Source organism: Lagopus muta, chromosome Z, assembly GCF_023343835.1.
Source record: "Lagopus muta isolate bLagMut1 chromosome Z, bLagMut1 primary, whole genome shotgun sequence".
In the NCBI taxonomy this organism is placed as follows: domain Eukaryota; kingdom Metazoa; phylum Chordata; class Aves; order Galliformes; family Phasianidae; genus Lagopus; species Lagopus muta.
The window spans coordinates 3,094,170-3,114,084 of record NC_064472.1 but is presented as its reverse complement, the minus strand read 5'-3'; the positions used below and the strand labels follow the sequence as shown (position 1 = coordinate 3,114,084).

Below are 19,915 nucleotides of genomic sequence, written 5' to 3'. Positions count from 1 at the left end.
AGCTGCACAAGCCAACCACAGTAGTCATAACGGAAACTGCAGTCAGCCACATAATCCTACAGGTAGTTTTTATATAGGCTTTCATCCTAGCTTCATCCCCTCAACAATTAGATGTCTCCCAATTTTTCAGGTTTCCTTGAGGAAGAGTGCATCCAGAGAAATTTAACTTTCCTCTAGTGCACTGTTAAAGTAGCCAGCCAGAAAAGCAGTAATTAAGAACAGCATATCCAAGCCTTTTTACATGGAAACTTTTATTCTCAGTGAGATCTGTACATTCAAGTCGCACATATGTTTAGGTCTTCGATGGAGCCAAAGCACATAACAACAAAAACAGCCTGGTCTGTTTGAACAGATGATGAGTTTATGCCTCAAAAGTAGACAGGAAATTTGTGACTATTTCCTTCAGCTTAGCTTCCGTCTGGTCAGAGATCTTCCCTTCAGTCCTGTCAAAAAAGAGTTTAATTAAACGTCTGACATGGGAATAAATGCAGTCAATTGCTTAGGAGAAAAAAAAACTACTACCACCCCTTCTCTAAAAGAGCTTGCTCTCTTCAAGGACTAAATTTTGTCAACAAACACTCTCAAAGCAGAGCCTCACTGAGCTAGGTAGTACAGCTATCTTCTACATAGCTATGCCCCTGAAAGAATGCACTTGATCCAACTTAGGATAAAGCAAGTTAGACCCAGCTCACAGAGCAGGACAATGTTAATACTGAAATCCCCATAGTCAGCTCAGTAACAAGGCACTAGGCAGCACTTCATCTACAGCACTAAGGCTACCAAAAACATGAGAACTGACTGCACAAAGCCATTTCAGTATCAGCTTACAGGACACGCACAGAAGTAGGTTTGCTTTACGCACCAGCAGGGTTTCTAAACTTAACTGTAAAATGCTCAGCTCTAGATAACAGCACAAGGACATAAGACAAGCTGATTTAACCTCCAGTCAGAGGCAGCACAGATGGCCTCATGCTCTAGGATACATTGACTTAACGATTCAGTGATTGCTCTGTGTGTTCCTGCTCTCACATCAGTACTCTTGCAATGAAATAAAACAAAAAAAGTCATACCTGATGGTGGAGAGGAGGGCCTGGTGCTGGCTCAGTACATGAGCCAGGAAAGCACTCTCAAATTTAGTGATTTTGCTGGGCTCCAGCTTGTCCAAGTGACCTCTTACACCAGCATAGATGACCGCAACCTGTTCCTCAATAGCCATGGGAACTACATGAAAGAAAACATTCACACCATCAGCAATTTTTCTACCACAATACATCAGTGTTACACAGAAGCTTTCTCTGAATGCATGCAACACAGCTCAAGCTTTCGTTTACGATGTCCAAAGAACATCTTAATGCTGGCACAGAGACCAACTGTGACTGGGAAATGCAGACACGTCACATCCTGGACACTGACCGTACTGTCCTTGTTTCAGGAGCTCTGTCAGACGCACACCACGATTCAGCAGCTGTTGTGTGGCAGCATCCAAATCAGACCCAAACTGAGCAAAGGCAGCCACTTCACGGTACTGAGCCAGCTCCAGCTTCATGGTACCAGCCACCTACAAGACACAGGTCACACTGAGTTCCACCCACTGAATCGAGTAGTCAGATCTTCAGAAGACAGCTTTCAGCTTGCTTGTGACCTGACAACTATCTAAAAATCCCGTACCGTTTGGCCTTTTAACATTTTATGCCTCTCTGAAAGATTTGTAACTGATTTTGGACCTTTCACTCACAGAACTGCAGGAGTTGGAAGGAATCTCCAGAGATCACTGAGTCCAACCCCCCTCCTAAAGGAGGTTCCCTGCAGCAGGTCACACAGGAAGGCTACCAGATGGGTCCTGAACACCTCCAGAAAAGCAGCCTGCACCAGGACTGTGGGCAGCCTGTGACCGTGCTCTGTCACTCTGACAGTGCAGAAGTTCTTCCTTGCGCTAGTATGACACTTCCCAAGTTCCAGTTTCTGTCCACTGCCCCTTGTTCTGTTGCTGCTCACTACCAAAGAGTCCACATCCACTGACTTGACTCCCACAGGTTAGATATTTGTAAACATTGCTAAGACCCCTCAGCTTTCTCTTCTCTAGGTTGAACAGCTGAACACATCCTTCAGCCTTTCCTCACACAGAAGATGCTTCGGGTCCCTTAATCATTTTCATCACCCTTTCCTGGACTCATTCTAGGAGATCCCTGCCATTTTTTTTTTAATCTGGGGAGCCCAGAACCGAACTCAGTATTCCAGATGTGGCCTTTCTAACTTGTACCAGGATTAAAAAAAATGGGATTAAGAGTATTTTCTGCATCTAGCTAGCTCAGCACCCATTTCAACACAGTGAATCTTATGAGCCAAACATCTCCGTGCAGATATCTTCCCCTCACTCTCCACCTCCTGCTTCCTGCCTGCAAGCAATAGAAATATAAAGGAGATCCCATAATTTTGTTCTTATTTCATAATGTCAGGAACTCTAAGCTTAATTTCCTTTGTGTTTGTAACTCTTTATGAAAGAATGAAATGGGTTGCACATCCTCCAAGTTACTCATCTCTGATGCTATAAGAAGCAGAAGTTTCATGTTTACCTGCTTCATTGCCCTGGTCTGAGCAGCAGAACCTACACGGGACACAGACAGACCAACGTTGATGGCTGGACGGATACCTTTGTAGAACAGCTCAGTTTCCAAGAAGATCTGCAAGAGAAAATTGTCTTACTAGCTTGTTCAGAAGCCTACAAGCATCCCTTAGAGTGAACTACTCAGAAGTACTGGTATACAAAGAGCAAGTCCTACCTGCCCATCAGTGATGGAAATGACATTGGTTGGAATGTAAGCAGACACATCACCAGCCTGAGTTTCAATGACAGGCAAAGCTGTCAGAGAGCCACCTCCAAAGGAATCATTCATTTTGGCTGCTCTCTCCAGCAGGCGAGAGTGCAGGTAGAACACATCACCTGGGTAGGCTTCACGGCCAGGTGGACGACGCAGCAGCAGCGACATCTGACGGTAGGCAACAGCCTGCACAGGAACACAAAGGAATCTCTCAGATTTCAGCAGCTCACTTAGAATTTTGAATTCCCAAGCCTTGGGTGTTCACACTGCTCTAAGCACCAGTGCTGGACACTGAGGTCTGTAAACTATGATTCCTAACCTGTTTGGACAAGTCATCATAGATGATCAATGCATGTTTCCCATTGTCTCTGAAGTATTCCCCCATGGAGCAGCCTGAGTAAGGAGCCAGATACTGAAGGGGTGCAGCATCAGACGCTGTTGCAGACACCACAATTGTGTATTTCATGGCATCTGGAAAAAATGTGACAGAGAGCACCGTAAGTCCATTACATCATCATGCCAATAACCAACAAATTCAATACGCAAAATACTACATTGCTGAAGCAACACCAGACAACACCACCGCACTGTTGCATGGACGGACACTGTAACAACGTATCAGCCTGACTAACTCAAGCACTTTCAAGAGGGAATGTATGGCAGCTATTGTCTAGCACTTGCAGACATCTTTCTCCTTTGAAGTGTGGTTTAAACTTCAGTTAAAGACACACTTAAGCTCTAGAAGTCATTCTGAGCCCAAGGTGTCTGAGCTTTTAGCTTTTGAAATGAAGTATTACAATCTTTCATAGACCAAGTTGTTACTGAAATATATATATTTTTTCCCCCTACTAACCATGATTCTGCTTGACCAGCAGCCCAGAGGTAATCTACTTAATTTCTTCTGAGCTACATTTGCAGCCATGTGTATAGGTTACATATGCAGCCACTTTTGTCAGACATGTTACTGTTTCTGAAGGGAAGTTATCAAGCAATCTGCATGACTGGGCAGTAAAGACTCCTCACTAAACTGCCATTCATACTGATGTTCATCAATACTTGTGGGACACAGCTTGTAAATCATGCCTGCCTGTCAAATTCCTATGTTATTATATAAGATGTTACTTTTAGCCAAGCTCAAGTATCAGGAAAAAGCCTGTTACCTGCATCAGTGAGCCTCTTCACCAGCTGAGCAACAGTAGATCTCTTCTGGCCAATGGCAACATAGATACAGTACAGCTTCTTTTTCTCATCTGTTCCATCATTAAATCGTTTTTGGTTGATTATAGTGTCAATGGCAATTGAAGTTTTCCTAAATAATGCAGAGGTAGGTTAAATTAAGCTGCCCATCTTTCTCCCAGTCTCCCACTCAGCTATGTACAGAATGCTGTATAAAGGTGAACACAAGTCTCTGTTTATGGAAACACTTTTAGTTTGAGCCCTTAACTCACCCGGTCTGCCTGTCACCGATGATCAGCTCACGCTGGCCACGACCAATGGGCACCAAGCTGTCCACAGCCTTAATACCAGTCTGCATAGGCTCCCGCACAGAGATTCTGGGAATGATGCCAGGGGCCTTCAAGCCAACTCTTCTACGTGTCTTAGATGTAATAGGACCCTTAAAAGAGGGGGGGGGGGGGGGGGGGGGGGGAAACAAACATGCTGCAGTCTCTATCACACAGAAGCAAGCTTAAGATTTAGTGTTATCAGACTTAGTTATACTTACCTTCCCATCAATTGGATTGCCCAAGGCATCTACAACACGGCCCAGCAGCTCTTCCCCAACTGGAACATCCACAATGGCACCAGTCCTCTTCACAACATCCCCTTCCTTGATCAGTCTGTCATTACCAAACACGACAACACCAACGTTGTCGGGCTCCAAGTTCAAGGACATCCCCTAGGATAGCAATCGTGGTATCATGAGAAGAATGATATCTGCATCCATGCTGAGCTCCTGACAGTTTAGTGCTGACGCAGTTAACATGGACCACTGGTGATCTCAATCTAATTCAGAGCAATCACCAATGTTCTGCTTGCATATCCTTCCATACAGGCAACAATATCTGCATAAACCTTGAATTTATGATATTTTTAATTGCAATTCCAGCACTCATCACTCCTGCTAAGAAAAACTAAAAGGATTATCAGGGTTCAAATAAATTTACCTTGCCTAGGAATTCAGCAAGAGAAAAGAACTGCATTATCTACATAAGGCAATTTATAGCATTAAAAAAAAAAAAAAAAAAAAACACTGGAAGAAATACTGCAGAACTCCCAGGGAACAGTCAACTTTCTAGCTTTAGTCTACCCTTAAGACTACAAGAAGTCAGCATATGGAAGAATGTACTGGATCACAGAGTCTGTTTCTCAACAGTAATCAGAAAAGCCTGTGTGAAACCAACAAAAACAAAAGAGCTAACTTGACAGTGGATTAATCCTTCCTATAGGAAAGCAAATAAAGCTGAAGTGCTGGCCAAAAAGCAGTTAACAACACCAAAAAAGCAAACCAACACAAATCAAAATTTGCTTTTTGTAGCATTATTTTGAAATATCAAATATTCAAGTTACAATTAAGTCCGTAAAAACTCCACATGAGTTATCCCAAAAACTGTATCAGATTCTTCTTACAAAAGCCATCTTTCTCCTTCTACAGTACATAAATCGCTTTAGTGAAAGCTAACCTTCAGCCCAGACGAGAACTCAACCATTTCCTCTGCTTGGACATTTCTCAGGCCATACACACGGGCAATACCATCACCAATCGAGAGCACACGGCCAGTCTCCTCAAGTTCAACAGAGGTGTCAGCTCCCAAAATACGTTCCTCAAGAATAGAAGATACCTCAGCGGTGCCTAGGAGATATTTCAAACCAGATTCAGTGAATTAATGCACAGTATGAACACAGTAAGCTTGTCTCAAATTCACAAGTTAACATAGCTTCCCTTAAATCTGTCATAAAACACGGAAAGCAACGCTTTTCCTTACATATGATGCATGAGGCAAGTGACAGCTTCTGTACACACAGCTAATAAAAGCAGCTTCAATTCATTACTGAATCAGTTTCAATCGAAACAGTGAAAGACATTTAGTTTAGTCATCAATTTCCTTCAGAATGCCCTACAGTCAATTCCTCTCCCTGGAGAGACATCAGCCTGAATAGGTCATATTTAGCTAAGAAAGAAGACATGTTAGTTTCACAGGCAGAGAACTGGATACATCAGAACACTGCCAACTCACTGGTAACCCCATAACCAAATGTATTTTAAAGGCACTTAATACATGTAAGCAGCAAGTTGTTCAATACAAGCTATGTAATGTATTATTAATGAGTATTCTCTATCTTCTCTAATTTGGTAGCATGCCTGGAACAACATTTTGTTTCCTCAGCTGAGATGCCCCAAGGATCACAGTGAAAATTGTTTCTTCATAGTATCCTTAGTCTAAGCAGTGTCAAAAATTGGAGGTGGGCCAGAACCAAATACTGCTACGCAGCGCTGCAGCCTCACTGAGATGCTGGCAGCCACAAGAATTATACCCAAGGACACAAGGTCAAATTCAAGCAAGCCTGAGAAAGCCATTCGTTCCCTAATATTCCTCTACCAAGCAGATAAGAAACTGCAATTTGAGGTGGTTCGGGTTTTTTGTTTTTTGGTTGGTTTTTTTTTTTTTTTTTTTTTTTTTTCTTCTTCTGCTTCTTCTCCTTTCTTTCTTTCTTTCTTTCCAGATAGTTCTGCAGAGCTTAAAGACTGAGGCGGATCTCTCTAGGGCATTTAAGTTGATATGCGATCATTCTTTTGGTTTGGGCATAACTTGAACAATTATTAAAGTGACATCTCCTGGATGTGACCCCTGTAAGTGGTATTTTGCTTTCCTACACAGTACACTGACATCCTGCTGGATTTTATCAGCTGACACACACACCTCACACTCCTAACTAGCTGACTGATCATGCTTTTAAGCAATATTCTTATAGTACAGACCTTTCTTCAGACTTACCTGTTTTCTGAAAACCCATTTTGGAGGCATGGATGTTTCTGGTAGCAACAAACGCTGCACCAAGGGTGTTTCTGGAAACCTAAAATAAACAATTGTTTCAGTAAGGTTTCCTTGATCACACAGAAGGAAGGCTATATTAATTTTTCAATGAGGCTTAGATATCTACCCTGTCTCCATTGTGAGCCGTCCTGCTGCGAGGCCAAAAAGCCGCATTTACAGCATCAAACCCAGCTCCCACTCATGTGAGAGGATACTCCGACAAGGTCAGGAGCACGAGCACACGGGCTCACCTTCACCGGGCACAGGGCTCGTTCCCCGCCCGCTTTCCAGCTGAGGACACCAGCGGGCACAGCACCGAATCACCCCCCTTCCATCCCTCCAGAAACCCCCAGCAGACCCTCAGCGGGAGCCCCGGCCGCAGAAGGCCGCGGTCCCTCAATGTCACCGCGGTCCCAAGATGGCGGCAGCTCGCCGCCCTCTTCCCGCCCGACAAGCGAAGGAGGCGCGCTCACCAAGCCGGCCTGCCGAGGCAGGGAACGGGCGAGGACGGCGGCCACGCGGGCGGACAGCATGGCGCTGGCAGCGGAGGAGAGCAGAGAGACGCGGCGGGATGCAGCTGCCAGCCCACGGCGCGCTCGCTCTCTCTACAAAATGGCGGTGCGTCGCTCCGCCCCGTTGGGCGTCAGGGAGCAGAACCGCTCTTTCAGCGCTCCGCCTTGCGGCCCGGCCAATGGATGCGGTGCTTCGTACGAAGTGCGGCGTTTGGAGAACGTCCCCCCTGGGCGTGGGCGGGGGGAGAGCACGGAAACTGCGGGTGGTGGGGGGTTGAGCCGGTGCCTAGTCATAGCTGGGGTTGTGGGGGACGAGGAGGGCTGTGGTAGCCGTGTTGAGGGCGGCAGATCGAGGGAGGAGATCCTCCCCCTCCGTTCTGCCCTTCGGAGGCAAGGTTTAAAATGCTGTGCCCGGTTCTGAGCTCCGTAGTTCCAAGGAACTGCTGGAGGGAATCCAGAACAGAAAGATCGCTATGGGCGTGGAACATCTCTGCTGCCCAGAGAGGCTGTGGGTGCCCCGTCCATCCCTGGAGGTGTTCAAGGCCAGGTTGGATGGGGCCCTGGGCAGCCTGGTCTGGTATTAAATGTAGAGGTTGGTGGCTCTGAGTGTGGCAGGGGGTTGGAGATTCGTGATCCTTGAGGTTCCTTCCAACCCTGGCCATCCTGTGATTCTGTGATCTCCCATTTGAGAAAAGATGAGATAGCTGGGACACTTCAGCATGGAGAAGGCTGAGAGGAGATCTTATCAGTGCTTATCCATATCTTCATGAGTGGGAGTCAGTGGATGGAGCCAGGCTCTTTTTGGTGATGCCCAGGGACAGGACACAGGGCACTGGGCATAAACTGAAACATAAACCGTGTCTGTGGTAACGATGAATGCTCAGCCAAACCCTGAGCTTGTGTGGATTTTGCTGCTCCATCTGGCTGCATGTAAGTCCATGGGACCAATGGGGCCCAGGGTGCTCAGTAAGCTGTCCGATTCATAGCAAGCCCCATCTCAATTATCTTTCATGGTTCTCAGGATTCTGGAGAGGTCACAGTTGGCTGGAAGCTGGTGAACTTGCTCTGATTGTGAAGATGGGCAAGAAAAAAGAATCTGCCAATGTCAGACCTGTCAGTTTCACTTTGGTGTCTGGTAAAATTATGGAGAAAATTGTGCTGGGAGTTACTGGAAAACACCTGAAGGATAATGTGGTCATTGATCACAGCCACAATGGGTTCATAAGGGGAAGATCATGTTTAACAAACTTCATTTCCTTTTGTAATAAGGTCACCAATATTGTTGACCAAGAGGACCCAGTTGACATGATCTCTGTGCATTTTAGTAAAGCTTTTGATACACTGTCTTTTCATACAGAAATATAACATGATATGTGAGCAATTGGGGGAGGCATGGGGCCCAAAGAGTTATATTAACCCTTTGATATAGTAACCCTATAGTATGGAAAACAAAGGGTTTCTGCTCTGGAGATATTCAAGATCTGTCAGGATGCCCACCTTTGTGACCTACTGTAGGGAACCTGTTTTAGAATGGGGTTGGATTCAATGATCTCTAGAGGTCTCTTCCAACCTTTACATTTCTGTGATTCTGTGATCAGAGTGGCAGCCAGCCTCTAGCAGAGCTCCCCAGACTCCATTTTAGAGTCAGTTCTCCTTATGTTTTCATGAATGACTTGGATGTAGCACTAGGTGGTATTTTGAGCACAATCATTGGCAGTACTCAACTGACAGGAGATGTTGGCTCCATCAAGGGTGGAGAGGACTTACAGAGAAACACAGACAAATTAGAGAGCTGAGCAATCGCCAACCACATGAAGTTTAACAGCGAGTTCTGAATTCAGCATATGGGGATGCACCGAGCTTTACATATAGACTAGAGATGAGGTGCAGGAGAGCAGTCCTGCTAAAAGAGATCTGAGGGTCTTGGCTGATGGCAAGTTAAACGTGAGTCAACTATCTGCCCAGGGAGCCAGGAAGGCCAACCATGTCCTGAGATACATAGAGCACAGCACTACTGACAGGCCAAGGGAAGTGATTGTCCCAGTCTGCACTGCACTGTTGCAGCCTCACATTAAGTACTGTGTACAGTTCTCAGCACCACAATACAAAGCCAACACTTAAACAGTGTCCAAAGGAGGGCCATAAAGATGGTGAGGGATCTGGAAGGCAAAGCATGTGAAGAGCAGCTGAGGTCCTTTGGCTTGTTCAGCCTTGTGTGGAGCCAGGAACTGCACTCAATGATTCTTATGGATTCATTCAAACTCAGCATATTTCTGTGATTCTGAAGGAAGTTCCCTATGAACACGAGGAAAAACTACCTTGAAGGAGACAGAGCACTGGCACAGGCTGCCCAGAGAGGTGGTGGAGTCTGGAGATACAACTTGCCTGGACACTTTCCTGTGTAACCCACTGTAGGGAACCTGCTTTAGCAGGCTGTTGAACTAGGTGATCTCCAGAGGCTCCTTCCAACACCTACAATCTCATGATTCTGTGAAAACGAGGCCAAAAAGCGCTTTAATCCTTCCTGCAGTCTGGGAAGGGGCTGAGAGTGTGCAGCTCCTCGCCAGACTCCTTAATTATATTGTTGTTAATTGTCAATCTCCTGAAGCATATTAAAAAGGATGGGTTTCAAGAGGTGACATTGTTTTATTCCACACAAGATGTAAGGTGGAATATTCCCACAAATCAAGCATGCCAACTCTTCATACTAGCTTATATTTATAGTCCAAAAAGTTTTCACCGCACCCTACTTAATGTGTAAGTCCTACCTACTACATATTCACAGCATTATGTAAGTACAAGGTTATGTAATGTAACTGAATCTTCTGTGCTTGCTTGGGGTCTCTGGTGGTCTTCAGTGGCATTTGGGGAGGTGTCCCACTCATTTTATACACACTTGGGTGCAAGGACACTTAATTTCTTCTGCTTTGTTACTGTTCTGGACTTGTGCCTCATTTCAGGGATGTGTCTTGTTGTTTCTTATTTATAGCCATCTTGGATCTTTGAGGAGAAGCATTCAGTTTTGGGAAGGTTGCTTATCCTAGATAAGCAGGACACCTGGGACTTAAAGCAGGGCTTTGACCTTGAGCCAGACGAAAATGTGTGACACCGCAGCAGCTCGGCTGCTTTGATGATGTATTTTGCAAGAAGGACGCTGACTTTTTAAATGTAAACAATAAACACACGTATTTTGCCCTTTAGCTTAAAAATGATTTTCGTCCCTTCTGGTTAAAGGATTTGACGTGATGTGAATGGAAACACACAATTCCATCAAAAAAGAAATCACCTCAAATCACTGTACTACTTAAAAGCCTTATTTCCTTAAAAGCTTTGGGTCCATAAGGGGAAAAGTAAATTCTCTGGAAACACGGAGAGCTTTAAAATCAGCTGTTATACAAGAGCTTGCTGTGCTTGACGAATCGCCCAGTCCAGCCCCCCCCTCCGGTACTACAGCTCCCAGCGGGCCTTGCGGCACTGCAGCTCCCAGCGTGCCGTGCAGCGCGCCCTCCGAGCGCAGGGAATGCCGGGATGGCGGCGGGAGGCTCGAGGGAAGGTTTTACGGAGAAGTTGCTGCGGGTAACGGTGGGGCCGGGGGATGGAGACGGGAAACGGTGTTATAAACTTCGGGAAGTGCCTGCAGCGGAGATTTGGGATGCCGTCTGTTTACACTTGTACTTTGAGTGATGTCGCAGGGGTCGTTTCTCAGGAATGCAGAGCTTGCAGCACATCACTTTTCTTATGTCCGGCTGTTACTTTCTGTCTTTTCACTGGCCTCTTCTTTTATTCCCCCCGGTTAGATTACTTCATGGCTGAAGAAAACATTTGAAAATGTGCCGCAGTTTGAAACGAACGCGCAGACCATTGATCTCTTGCATATGTTTGTGGAATACAGTGAAGAAAAAGAGAGAGATGTTTCATTTCTGATAGAAGACATGAAGCAAAGGGCAGCAGAATACGATGCAGATGGTGAGCTAAAGGCTCCACTTGTTAGCTTCTTTAGAGGGGTTTTTCCTAGTGATCTTGTAGACTGTTAAAATGCGAAGCTCAACTATATTAAAAAAGAAATAGCAGTAGGCTAAGCATTTGTTGTGCTACAGCTTTTACTGTAAGGCAAGGCAATCCATTTAGGCTGAAATTGGGTTGTAGCTTTGGATAGACCCATCTAGAACCTGAAAGAACAGCAGTATTAAAAATAAATCTTTTTTGGTTGTTTGTTTTTTAGCTGAGCATTTGCAGAGCCTTCTCACAGAAAGCCTCGATCTTTCACCATCCTGTCTGTCCGAAGAAGGCACTGCCCACCTTAAAACTCTGGTAGACATTGCAATGATACTTGAAACAGAGGACGCTTATCTTACTAGGTAATTCTTCCCACTGTGCAGCAGAGTTGGTGATCTGTGCTGTTTCCCTCTGTTTTTTTTCAATTCAGCCATTTCAAAGTGAGTTTTCACACTAGGAATCCTACTTATCCAGCTTTTGCACCACTTGGGCAGCTTTAGAAGGCGCAGAAACTGAGCACAAAACTCTAACAGCTCTAATGTCCGTCCCATTAAGGAAAGCATCTGAAGCCCAACAGGAACTTCAGTTAAATCTCTTCTCGGCTTATAATTCTGTGGTCAGTTGTCGTAGAATTTTGTTACTAGGACTGTCATGCCAGGTAGCACAAGCTAGAGCAGCTTTCAAACTGTCTAGGCAAGCAAGGACTATGAAAATGTAGCTGGTGACTCAGTTTCACCACATCTCTTTCATTTGTTGTCTGGCCTCAATTCATGTAAGGAGATTTCTTTGGCTCTGACACAGAAAAATGGCAGCCGTTAGTCTGTTATTTCAGGTTTCTCTGTCTGACTTTAAACCGTAACAGCAGTAGTGCACTGAGAATTGTCAGTGAGGAGAAGGCAAAATCTGCGTTAAAATCCAATGTTTTTTGTTTACTCATGTTTAAGAACTTTGCTCTTACTGTTCTTTTCTGAGCTAGAGGAGCAAGCAGTTATGAACCATTGGGAAGAGTAAGTGACTGAGATGCTTCTTGTTGTGTACTAGGGACATAGATTTTCAAGGGCTAAATAGGGTTTTTCTCAAAGGCTATCTGGCAAGCTGTGAGTGGATCATGTAACTATTACAGGCCTGGCTGTTTCATCCACTAGAACGACAGGTCTTGTTCAGCATTTCCCAGTGCTTAGGTTGCTGGGCTGTTTCCCAGATAAAATTTTGTTACTTAAAGAAAGCAAAAGACCTTCAGAGATGTATTATATTTTTTTCTTTTTAAACACTTGCTATTTACCAGATATATCATAACATGAGGGAAATCAAGTGTTTTGTGGTAAGGGTAGGGGCAGAGGAAACAACAGTACTAATTCTGAGTTGTTCCTTCCCACTCTTTTCTCCAGCTTCTTCTGTGCCATCAGTAATAGGAGTTTGGAACTACATGCAGCAGAATCAAAAAACAAAGAAATGGAACAAGAATTGCTCGACGCTAAGAAAAAAATGACTGCTGTACTGCTGCTGGAAGAGCAGTTAGAGAAGTGAGTAATGGATGAAAAAGGGGAAATATGTGAGCAATACTGTGGACCTTTGTGATGTTGTGCATTTCTTGTGATAACTGAGTAATTTAGTTGTTAGGTTTTTGACACATTTCTACTTAATTTTGGGGAGTATCTCTCAAAAGCTGTATTCTACGGACACTTTCAGGGGTCAGAAAGAGTTTTGGGATACAGTTGTATCTGTTGTAAACTGAAAATAGTTTTGCAAGGAGTTTTCAGATGTGGGCTGGCATCTTCCAGCCACTGAGGTTCCATCTTCCACTGAGGTTGAAGGCAAATCACAAAAGTGTTCAAGGTTAGAAGGTTAGAAGGAGCCTCTAGAGAACATTGAGTGTGAGCGTGGCCTTTGAGTCTGGAGGTGGATGGATAGTTCCATGGGTATTTCCACTAGGAAATCTCACAGCAAAATGCAAGTGTTTTCTTCATTCTCTCCTTTTGGTGTTGGTCGTATTAAGAAGTTCAGCTTGAGCATAGGTGGCCAAATGGTGTGTGTGTGTACAGATATTTCTTTGAATGTAAGGTTTTCTTTCTTTTCTATTTAAGGGATCTTGAAAAAGTAAAGACACATCTTGAGATTGAAGAAGCCAAATCTGAGAGCCGATCTCATAACCTGCAGTTCCTGAGAGACAAATGTGAGGATTTAAAAATCAGGATTAAGACTGCTGAGGTAAGTAGAAAGAATTATCTAACATAATGCTGTGACAGGTTGCAACAGTCATAGTTGGTTGGGTCCAAAATTGTAGTTAAGGGCATCCCTGGAGCCTCTTAAACTCCTGGACTTCGGACTTCTGGTCTCATAGGACAAGTTACCACGCTTCAGTTGTTTCTGCTATTTTTATGTTCCTTCTCCAGAACTTCCTATGGTAAATGCAAGGATACTTTTCCTTCTATAACTGAAAACATTAATAGCTCAGACTACTTTATGCTCATTGTGATGTGCCATAGTGTAAAGGTCTACTGAAGAGTTATCAGTAGAGTATATGCTTCACTGAGATAAATTGTGTCAAAATTCTGAGTAGGGACATTTTTTTGAGATCAATAAATGATTAAATGTTGAAGACTGAAGTTGTGCCTTTCCTGTATGATGATGGATACATGAATAATTTATTTATCATAGAATCATTCAGGTTGGGAAGACTACTAAGATCATCTAATCCAACCATCAAGCAATGCTTATGACCTCTCTAGACCATGTCACTCAGTGCAACATCTACTTTCCTCTTGACCGCCTCCAGGGACAGTGGCTCCACCACCTCCTTGGGAAACCCGTTGCACTGCCTCACCCGGATGCTCTCCAGTGTCTTGACAAATACCAGAGATAGAAAGCATTTTACTGAGAAGCCTCTTCCTAACCTTGCCACGTGCTTTTCTCCAGCTAATTTTCTGTAAAGATTTATTAACCATACTATAAACTTCAGTAGCAACTGATTTCATATAACATCTAGAGCTATGGTTCAGATGGCACATGCTTGTACTCTTACTGAATTGTGTTCTCGTCTGCCTGTTTCACTCAAAATGGCAAAATCTTTTTCCTCTCAGTTAGATTTTGTGATCAGTTATGTATGAGCTCTTTTCTGTTTCTAGGAGCAGCTTACTGGCAGTGGGTTAGACCAATCACTTTTGCATGAGTCACTGGTGGGCCTGTCTGAGGTAGGTACAGGATGGAGGTTTCTACAATGATCCATTTTCTAAACAGTGGACATTCTGTGGAATATATTTCATTACATAGCTGCCACGTTTCTGTTCTGCACTCAGCACTCTTTGACATTATTTGCTATTACTCTAATGGGAACTTCAATCCTCCCTGTTTCTTTTTCTAGCTTTTTCTGCCTATTCAGCTGAACAATGGAAGCAGATTCCCTGATTTTTTCTTTCTTTTTTAACACTGTCATTCTCAGGATGCAACACTGGGTGGCATTGTTGACATTGCTCAACATTTGAGAATAGTACTAACCAAAAATGATTCGAGTTGGAATTCTACACACAAAGAGGCACAGGGACCTTTCTAGTCTTTATCTGACCTCTGTCATCTTCTAAAACTTGAGTAAAGGGGATATTTGAGTCACAGGCGTTTCTACGAGCTTTGCCAAGAGTTCAGTTCAAATAGCCAGCATGAATGACTTCCTCTTCTGAATGTTTTTTTATTATTTTTACTTCAGATTGAATATTTGAAAAGGGTTAAGTGCTTTGTAATGTGATTAACTTTCAGCCTCCAGGAGAAACTGCCTCCTCTTACTAACAGAATGACCAAAGTGGTGCAAATGTTGGGGATTTCTTTTTTCTGCTGTGTGTGCAAGACTTTGTTTTCACAAATAAGCCGTGAGCATGAGAATGTATCTTCCTCCTTGGCTCTGTTCTTTATGTGACCTGCAGAGATGTTAACTCTGAAAGTTGTCTGCCTGGTGGAACCTCCTTTGAAATCTCTTATTTCAGGGAGGTGAGATCAGGTGGTTCTGCTGTTAGAAACAGTGCTGTGTGCTTTCAGAAAGCAAAGGAAAATACCTCTGTGTAAGACTTACACTGGGTTTAACTGACTCACTGCCGAGTGAATGTTTGATCTTTAGTTTTCTGTATGTTTTGAGAAGGATCACAAGAGCTGTAACCAACATCTGTGCATTCCAAAATGCTGTTAATGTAGAAGTGGTGTAAATCAGTACAAGGAAGACTATAGAATGTGATCTACTTTGCTCTATTCACAGAAACTGGCCGGAATGCAGGAAGAAATTGTGCATTTGAAGAGGGACCTTGAGTGCTATCTTGATCTACCTCCTGTAATTATTTTTTCCATGGTTCTTTTATATTTGCAATCAAATTAATTTTAACAGAGTTCACAATATGAAGGAAGCTCTTGCTATATTTCAATGGCTAGAAAACTCTCTAAATATCTGTTAACAGTGTTAACTAAAAACTGTACTTCAACACAACGCTATTTATTGATTAAGCAAAGCCAAAACTAATTGTATGCTTACCGGGTAAACCGTGTTCTAACAAAATATGTAGGAGTATGATCTCAGCAGATTTGAATTGAACTCGGTATCAATTTATAAAAATTGAAAAAGCTGAAAATTAGAAAATACAATTATTGAGTTTAACAGAATTTTGTAGGTATACTAACACATTAGGGTATAAATTTAGGAAGAAATACCTGAATACAAATACAGACTTTGTCCCCTAAGCATGTAGTCCATCTTGCAGGAGCACTGTCTGCTCAGCTCAGTTATTATCTTTGGTTTCTCTCTGAGAGTCCTGGGTATTCAGCCCTTTTGGAAAACAAAAGGCAGCCAAGAAAGCCTGCACGTTTTCTTTCTGAATTGCTGTTTTGAGAGACCTTGTCTGGGTCCATTGCTTTAATTTCTGGCTTTTTCTGCTTCTGGTCACCATGCCAGGAGTTACAATCTGGCTGCTCTGCAAAGCACCTTTTGTAAAAAAGAATTTACCTATTTCAAATAAGAAGAACCATTGTTACAGAAGACTTTCAGTTGAGAGTAATTCTGTTAACAACTTCATAGCGGCTCAAAGAAATCATGGGCAAACAGAGCTTTAGTCTGGGGGAGTGGGGAGTGGGAGCCTTGGTTTTGTGTGATATCTGTTCTGTGCTATCTGAAATGCTTCAGACAGCTAAACCCAAATATTTCTGATCTTTGGAAAAATGCCTGTACGTTTACAGATGAGTATTAAGGACTGGCATTCCTGCAAGATGTGGTAAAAAGTAGAGCAAAGAGTTGAATGGGTTTTAGGTTTAGTAAATAGAACAGTAAGCAAAATAGTCACAGTTTTGACTTACCTAATACTGCCCGTTACCTCCTTATCTGACAACCCAGAGCATGTGATGTGGCTAACCTCTGAGAGTTAAAAATGGCTTGTTCCAGTTTTTCTGAATTGAGCACAGGGGTACAGAGAAACAAAGGACCTTATCGAAAGCTGCACAGAAATTGTGATTAATTGCATCACTTGTGTTGTGAACTAAGGTACTCGTCTGCTGCACGATCCTTCTCTCTTCACCTCTTCAACCCTTCCATAGTGGTCTTCCCCCTTAACACATCTTCCTGTAAGGAAATGGATGAAGGTAGAGGCTGTGACTGCTTCTCCTTTAAATTCATCTTAGTCAAAGAAGCAGCTGCCTCATCTCAAGCAAAATAGGACGTTCAAATCGCATTAGGTTTCCCAGTTCCTCCTTCCCCCAGCTCCTTGTCAGAGGAGACAGGGAGAGCCCTGGTGCCCTGCTTCTGGTGCAGACAGAGTGAAGGATGGTTTGTGCTAAAAGCACGTTGTGCTCTGGAAGATTCATTCTTGGCTGTCTTTAAAAACTAGTTTGTTGATTGGCTAACATGGAAAAGTGGGTATTTTTTAGATATTAGGCCATACCAGACTTCTGAAAAATATCTGATTGTTCAAATGAAGCTGATAATAGGCTTTTAATGTCAGTACCTTTCGTATGTGAAAAGCATACACAAAACTGATTTCATTATCCTTGAATTCCCCTGTGGCATATAATTAGAGTCTTGCAATGATTCAGGAACTCTGTAATTCAAATTGAAATATTGATTTTCATGCCATTTTTTTCTCATTAGAATCTTTCCCTTGCACGAGTGAAGATTGAAGAAGCAAAACGAGAACTGGTAAGAGATTTTATCTTTCACAAATATTTAAATGGGTGCCATCATGCTAAAACAATCTATATGCATTAATTGCTTGTGGATTTATCAACCTCGGATTGTGATCTTAATGATCTTTAGAGGGTAATTTTGCTATGGTAGGGCAGAAGCAGTGCATGTCAGTAGGAGGAACTGCTGGAGTAGTGATAGCTAACGGTGGTGAAGCAGTGGGACATGATGGGGGTTAGGTATATGTCTCTGGATTTTTGTCTGCTTCATCTGTCAGAATGCTTATTCACTCCACTGCAGCTTTTTAGTTCCAAAACTTCTACTGCTCCTCAATTCTCAGAGTGTAGTAAGGCCCAGGTATTATTGAACAGCTGCCTTGTAGATTGCAACGGGGACTTTTCCCTACAGAACATAATACTCACTTCATACATGCGTGTATACCCTGCAGGCATTGGTGGGAAACATTTAATCTGGCAATGTTTAGAAGGTCTGTATGAAGCTTTCCAGAGTGAGCTGGTCCATATTTGAGCATAAAAGCTGTCTTTGTTTCTTTGTGTTAGTACTTACTTGCTCATAGACACAGCACAAAGTATTCAATGATACACCATTCAAATTTCTAATTGCATTTTTAAATACTCTGTACATTTTCAGATGGGTTTGCTCAGACTGGTGAGATACTTGTTTCATAGTGCAAGCTCACCTTACCAGCATGCCAGGCTTCTGTTGGGTGTGTGCATTCTGTAGTTCAACTTGAAGATACCTGATGTCCCATTAGGGCACGGTATAAAGGCCATTGAGCAGATTTAGTGCTTTGTTTGGAGATTTCTCCATAGGTGACTACTGAGACCATTGCTGCTTGGATTGGTGAAAAACTACCAGTCTGATGCTTGGGTTAATCAGTGCCAATAGTATCCTAAGGTTTGATCATTGTAGATGTGCTTGTGCAAGAAGAATATATGAAAACTGCTTTGCATTTACTGAGTCCTGTCGGTTTTCTCTCCTGCCAGAATGCCTTGGAGGTAGAGTTCTCAAAGCAGATTGAAATGATGATTTATGATGTGCTGGAAACCAGAAGACTCTAGTTCACCTGAAGTGTCCTGAATAGAAGATTTCCTTCTTGTCTGTTTGTTTGCAGTAATGAAATATATTGGACTCAGTATATTCTGCAGCTTTCTGCCTTGCTCTTATCGTGGTTGGATGGCGTGCTTGTGACCTTTCAGCAAGCAAGCTCTTCTCTTCAGTGGTTCATGTAGCAGTGCATTTGTAAATGTCAGCTGTTTTTCCAATAAAATTCTTCCCAAACTTCTTTTTTTTTCTTTTTTTTTTCCCATATGTGGTGGAAATACTTCATCCAGCTGATAACAGACTGATAGTAAGAGGACAAAGAGAAATGGCTTTAAACTAAGGAGGGCAGATTTAGGTCACATGTGAGGGGGAAATTCTTTACGCAGAAGGCGGTGAGGCCCCAGCACTGCTGCCAAGAGCTGTGGGTGCCCCATCCCTCGAGGTGTCTGAGGCCATGGGTGGGTTCTGGGAACCTGAGCTGGGGGAGGCACCCAGCTCACTGCAGAAGGTGGGGTGGTGGAGCTTTAGGATCCCTCCAAGCCACGCAGTTCTCTGCTCTTCGCCAGGAAGTGTTCTTACCAGGACTTGATAGGCCTTTACCACCTAGAATACGACTGATCAGGGAATCTGCCTTTCCTCTTTCTGCACGTCCAGTATTTTTTCTTCCCTGGTGCCCTTGCTTTGGTGGTGCAAGCATTGCAATGGCAATTACAGTGATTCTTTCCATCTCCTACATCACTGAAATAAAAAGAGCAAGAGTCAGAACTGAGGATTCACCATTTTTTTTTTCCACGCATAGAATGTTGATCAAGTGAAGATGAGTTCTAGATGTTTGCAAATAGCTTCTTTGGGCTTTTCTTTCAGGAGGAATGTAAATGTTAATTATTTACTTCATAGGGGTTACAGTACTGGTTTCACACATCAAATTCCACTGCTCACACAAGTAAGAGCTGGGATGAACTGCCACACATCAACTGCCTGAGAACCTGGGGTTTCTGTTTTCCTCAGTAGGAAAATAAACTAACTATGCTAACCAGTAAGGTTTGCCCATGTTGAGCACATTAAGAGCTAGCAGTCAACAATCTACATTTTTTTCCTTCCTAACATGGTTGCATTAACCATTACATTTTAGAACTTTGTGGATAGTTCTGAGATTTTTTTTTTAATTTTCTTTCAAGATGAACTTTATCAAGGCCTGAAGATACATGGGTATTTTTGCAGAAATTCTGTGAGATGTGGCCAATTTGAAGCCGGACTGTGCTTTCCAATTCTACCTCAAATGCCACCTTCCTGAAGGGTCCCCATAGCCCTCCTCTTCATGTGCCGCCACCACACGGAGCTATA

The 19,915-nt window shown here is 43.3% G+C and overlaps 2 protein-coding genes across 2 annotated transcripts; one reads left to right on the top strand and one right to left on the bottom strand.

Annotated features, from left to right (window-relative positions):
- Positions 1-232: 232 nt before the first annotated feature.
- ATP5F1A (ATP synthase F1 subunit alpha) lies at positions 233-7,502 on the bottom strand. Its single transcript, XM_048931607.1, has 12 exons — positions 7,327-7,502; positions 6,815-6,893; positions 5,501-5,670; positions 4,543-4,716; positions 4,268-4,434; positions 3,980-4,128; positions 3,139-3,290; positions 2,781-3,005; positions 2,574-2,681; positions 1,414-1,558; positions 1,071-1,221; positions 233-443 (listed from the first exon to the last, which is right to left on the bottom strand). The coding sequence occupies exons 1-12, from the start codon at positions 7,384-7,386 to the stop codon at positions 362-364; spliced, it is 1,662 nt and encodes a 553-aa protein (XP_048787564.1). The 5' UTR covers positions 7,387-7,502; the 3' UTR covers positions 233-361.
- A 3,332-nt stretch (positions 7,503-10,834) lies between these two features.
- On the top strand, positions 10,835-18,812 carry HAUS1 (HAUS augmin like complex subunit 1). Its single transcript, XM_048931641.1, has 9 exons — positions 10,835-10,941; positions 11,163-11,331; positions 11,588-11,723; positions 12,750-12,884; positions 13,446-13,569; positions 14,487-14,552; positions 15,602-15,673; positions 17,474-17,521; positions 18,514-18,812. The coding sequence occupies exons 1-9, from the start codon at positions 10,894-10,896 to the stop codon at positions 18,586-18,588; spliced, it is 873 nt and encodes a 290-aa protein (XP_048787598.1). The 5' UTR covers positions 10,835-10,893; the 3' UTR covers positions 18,589-18,812.
- Positions 18,813-19,915: the final 1,103 nt, after the last annotated feature.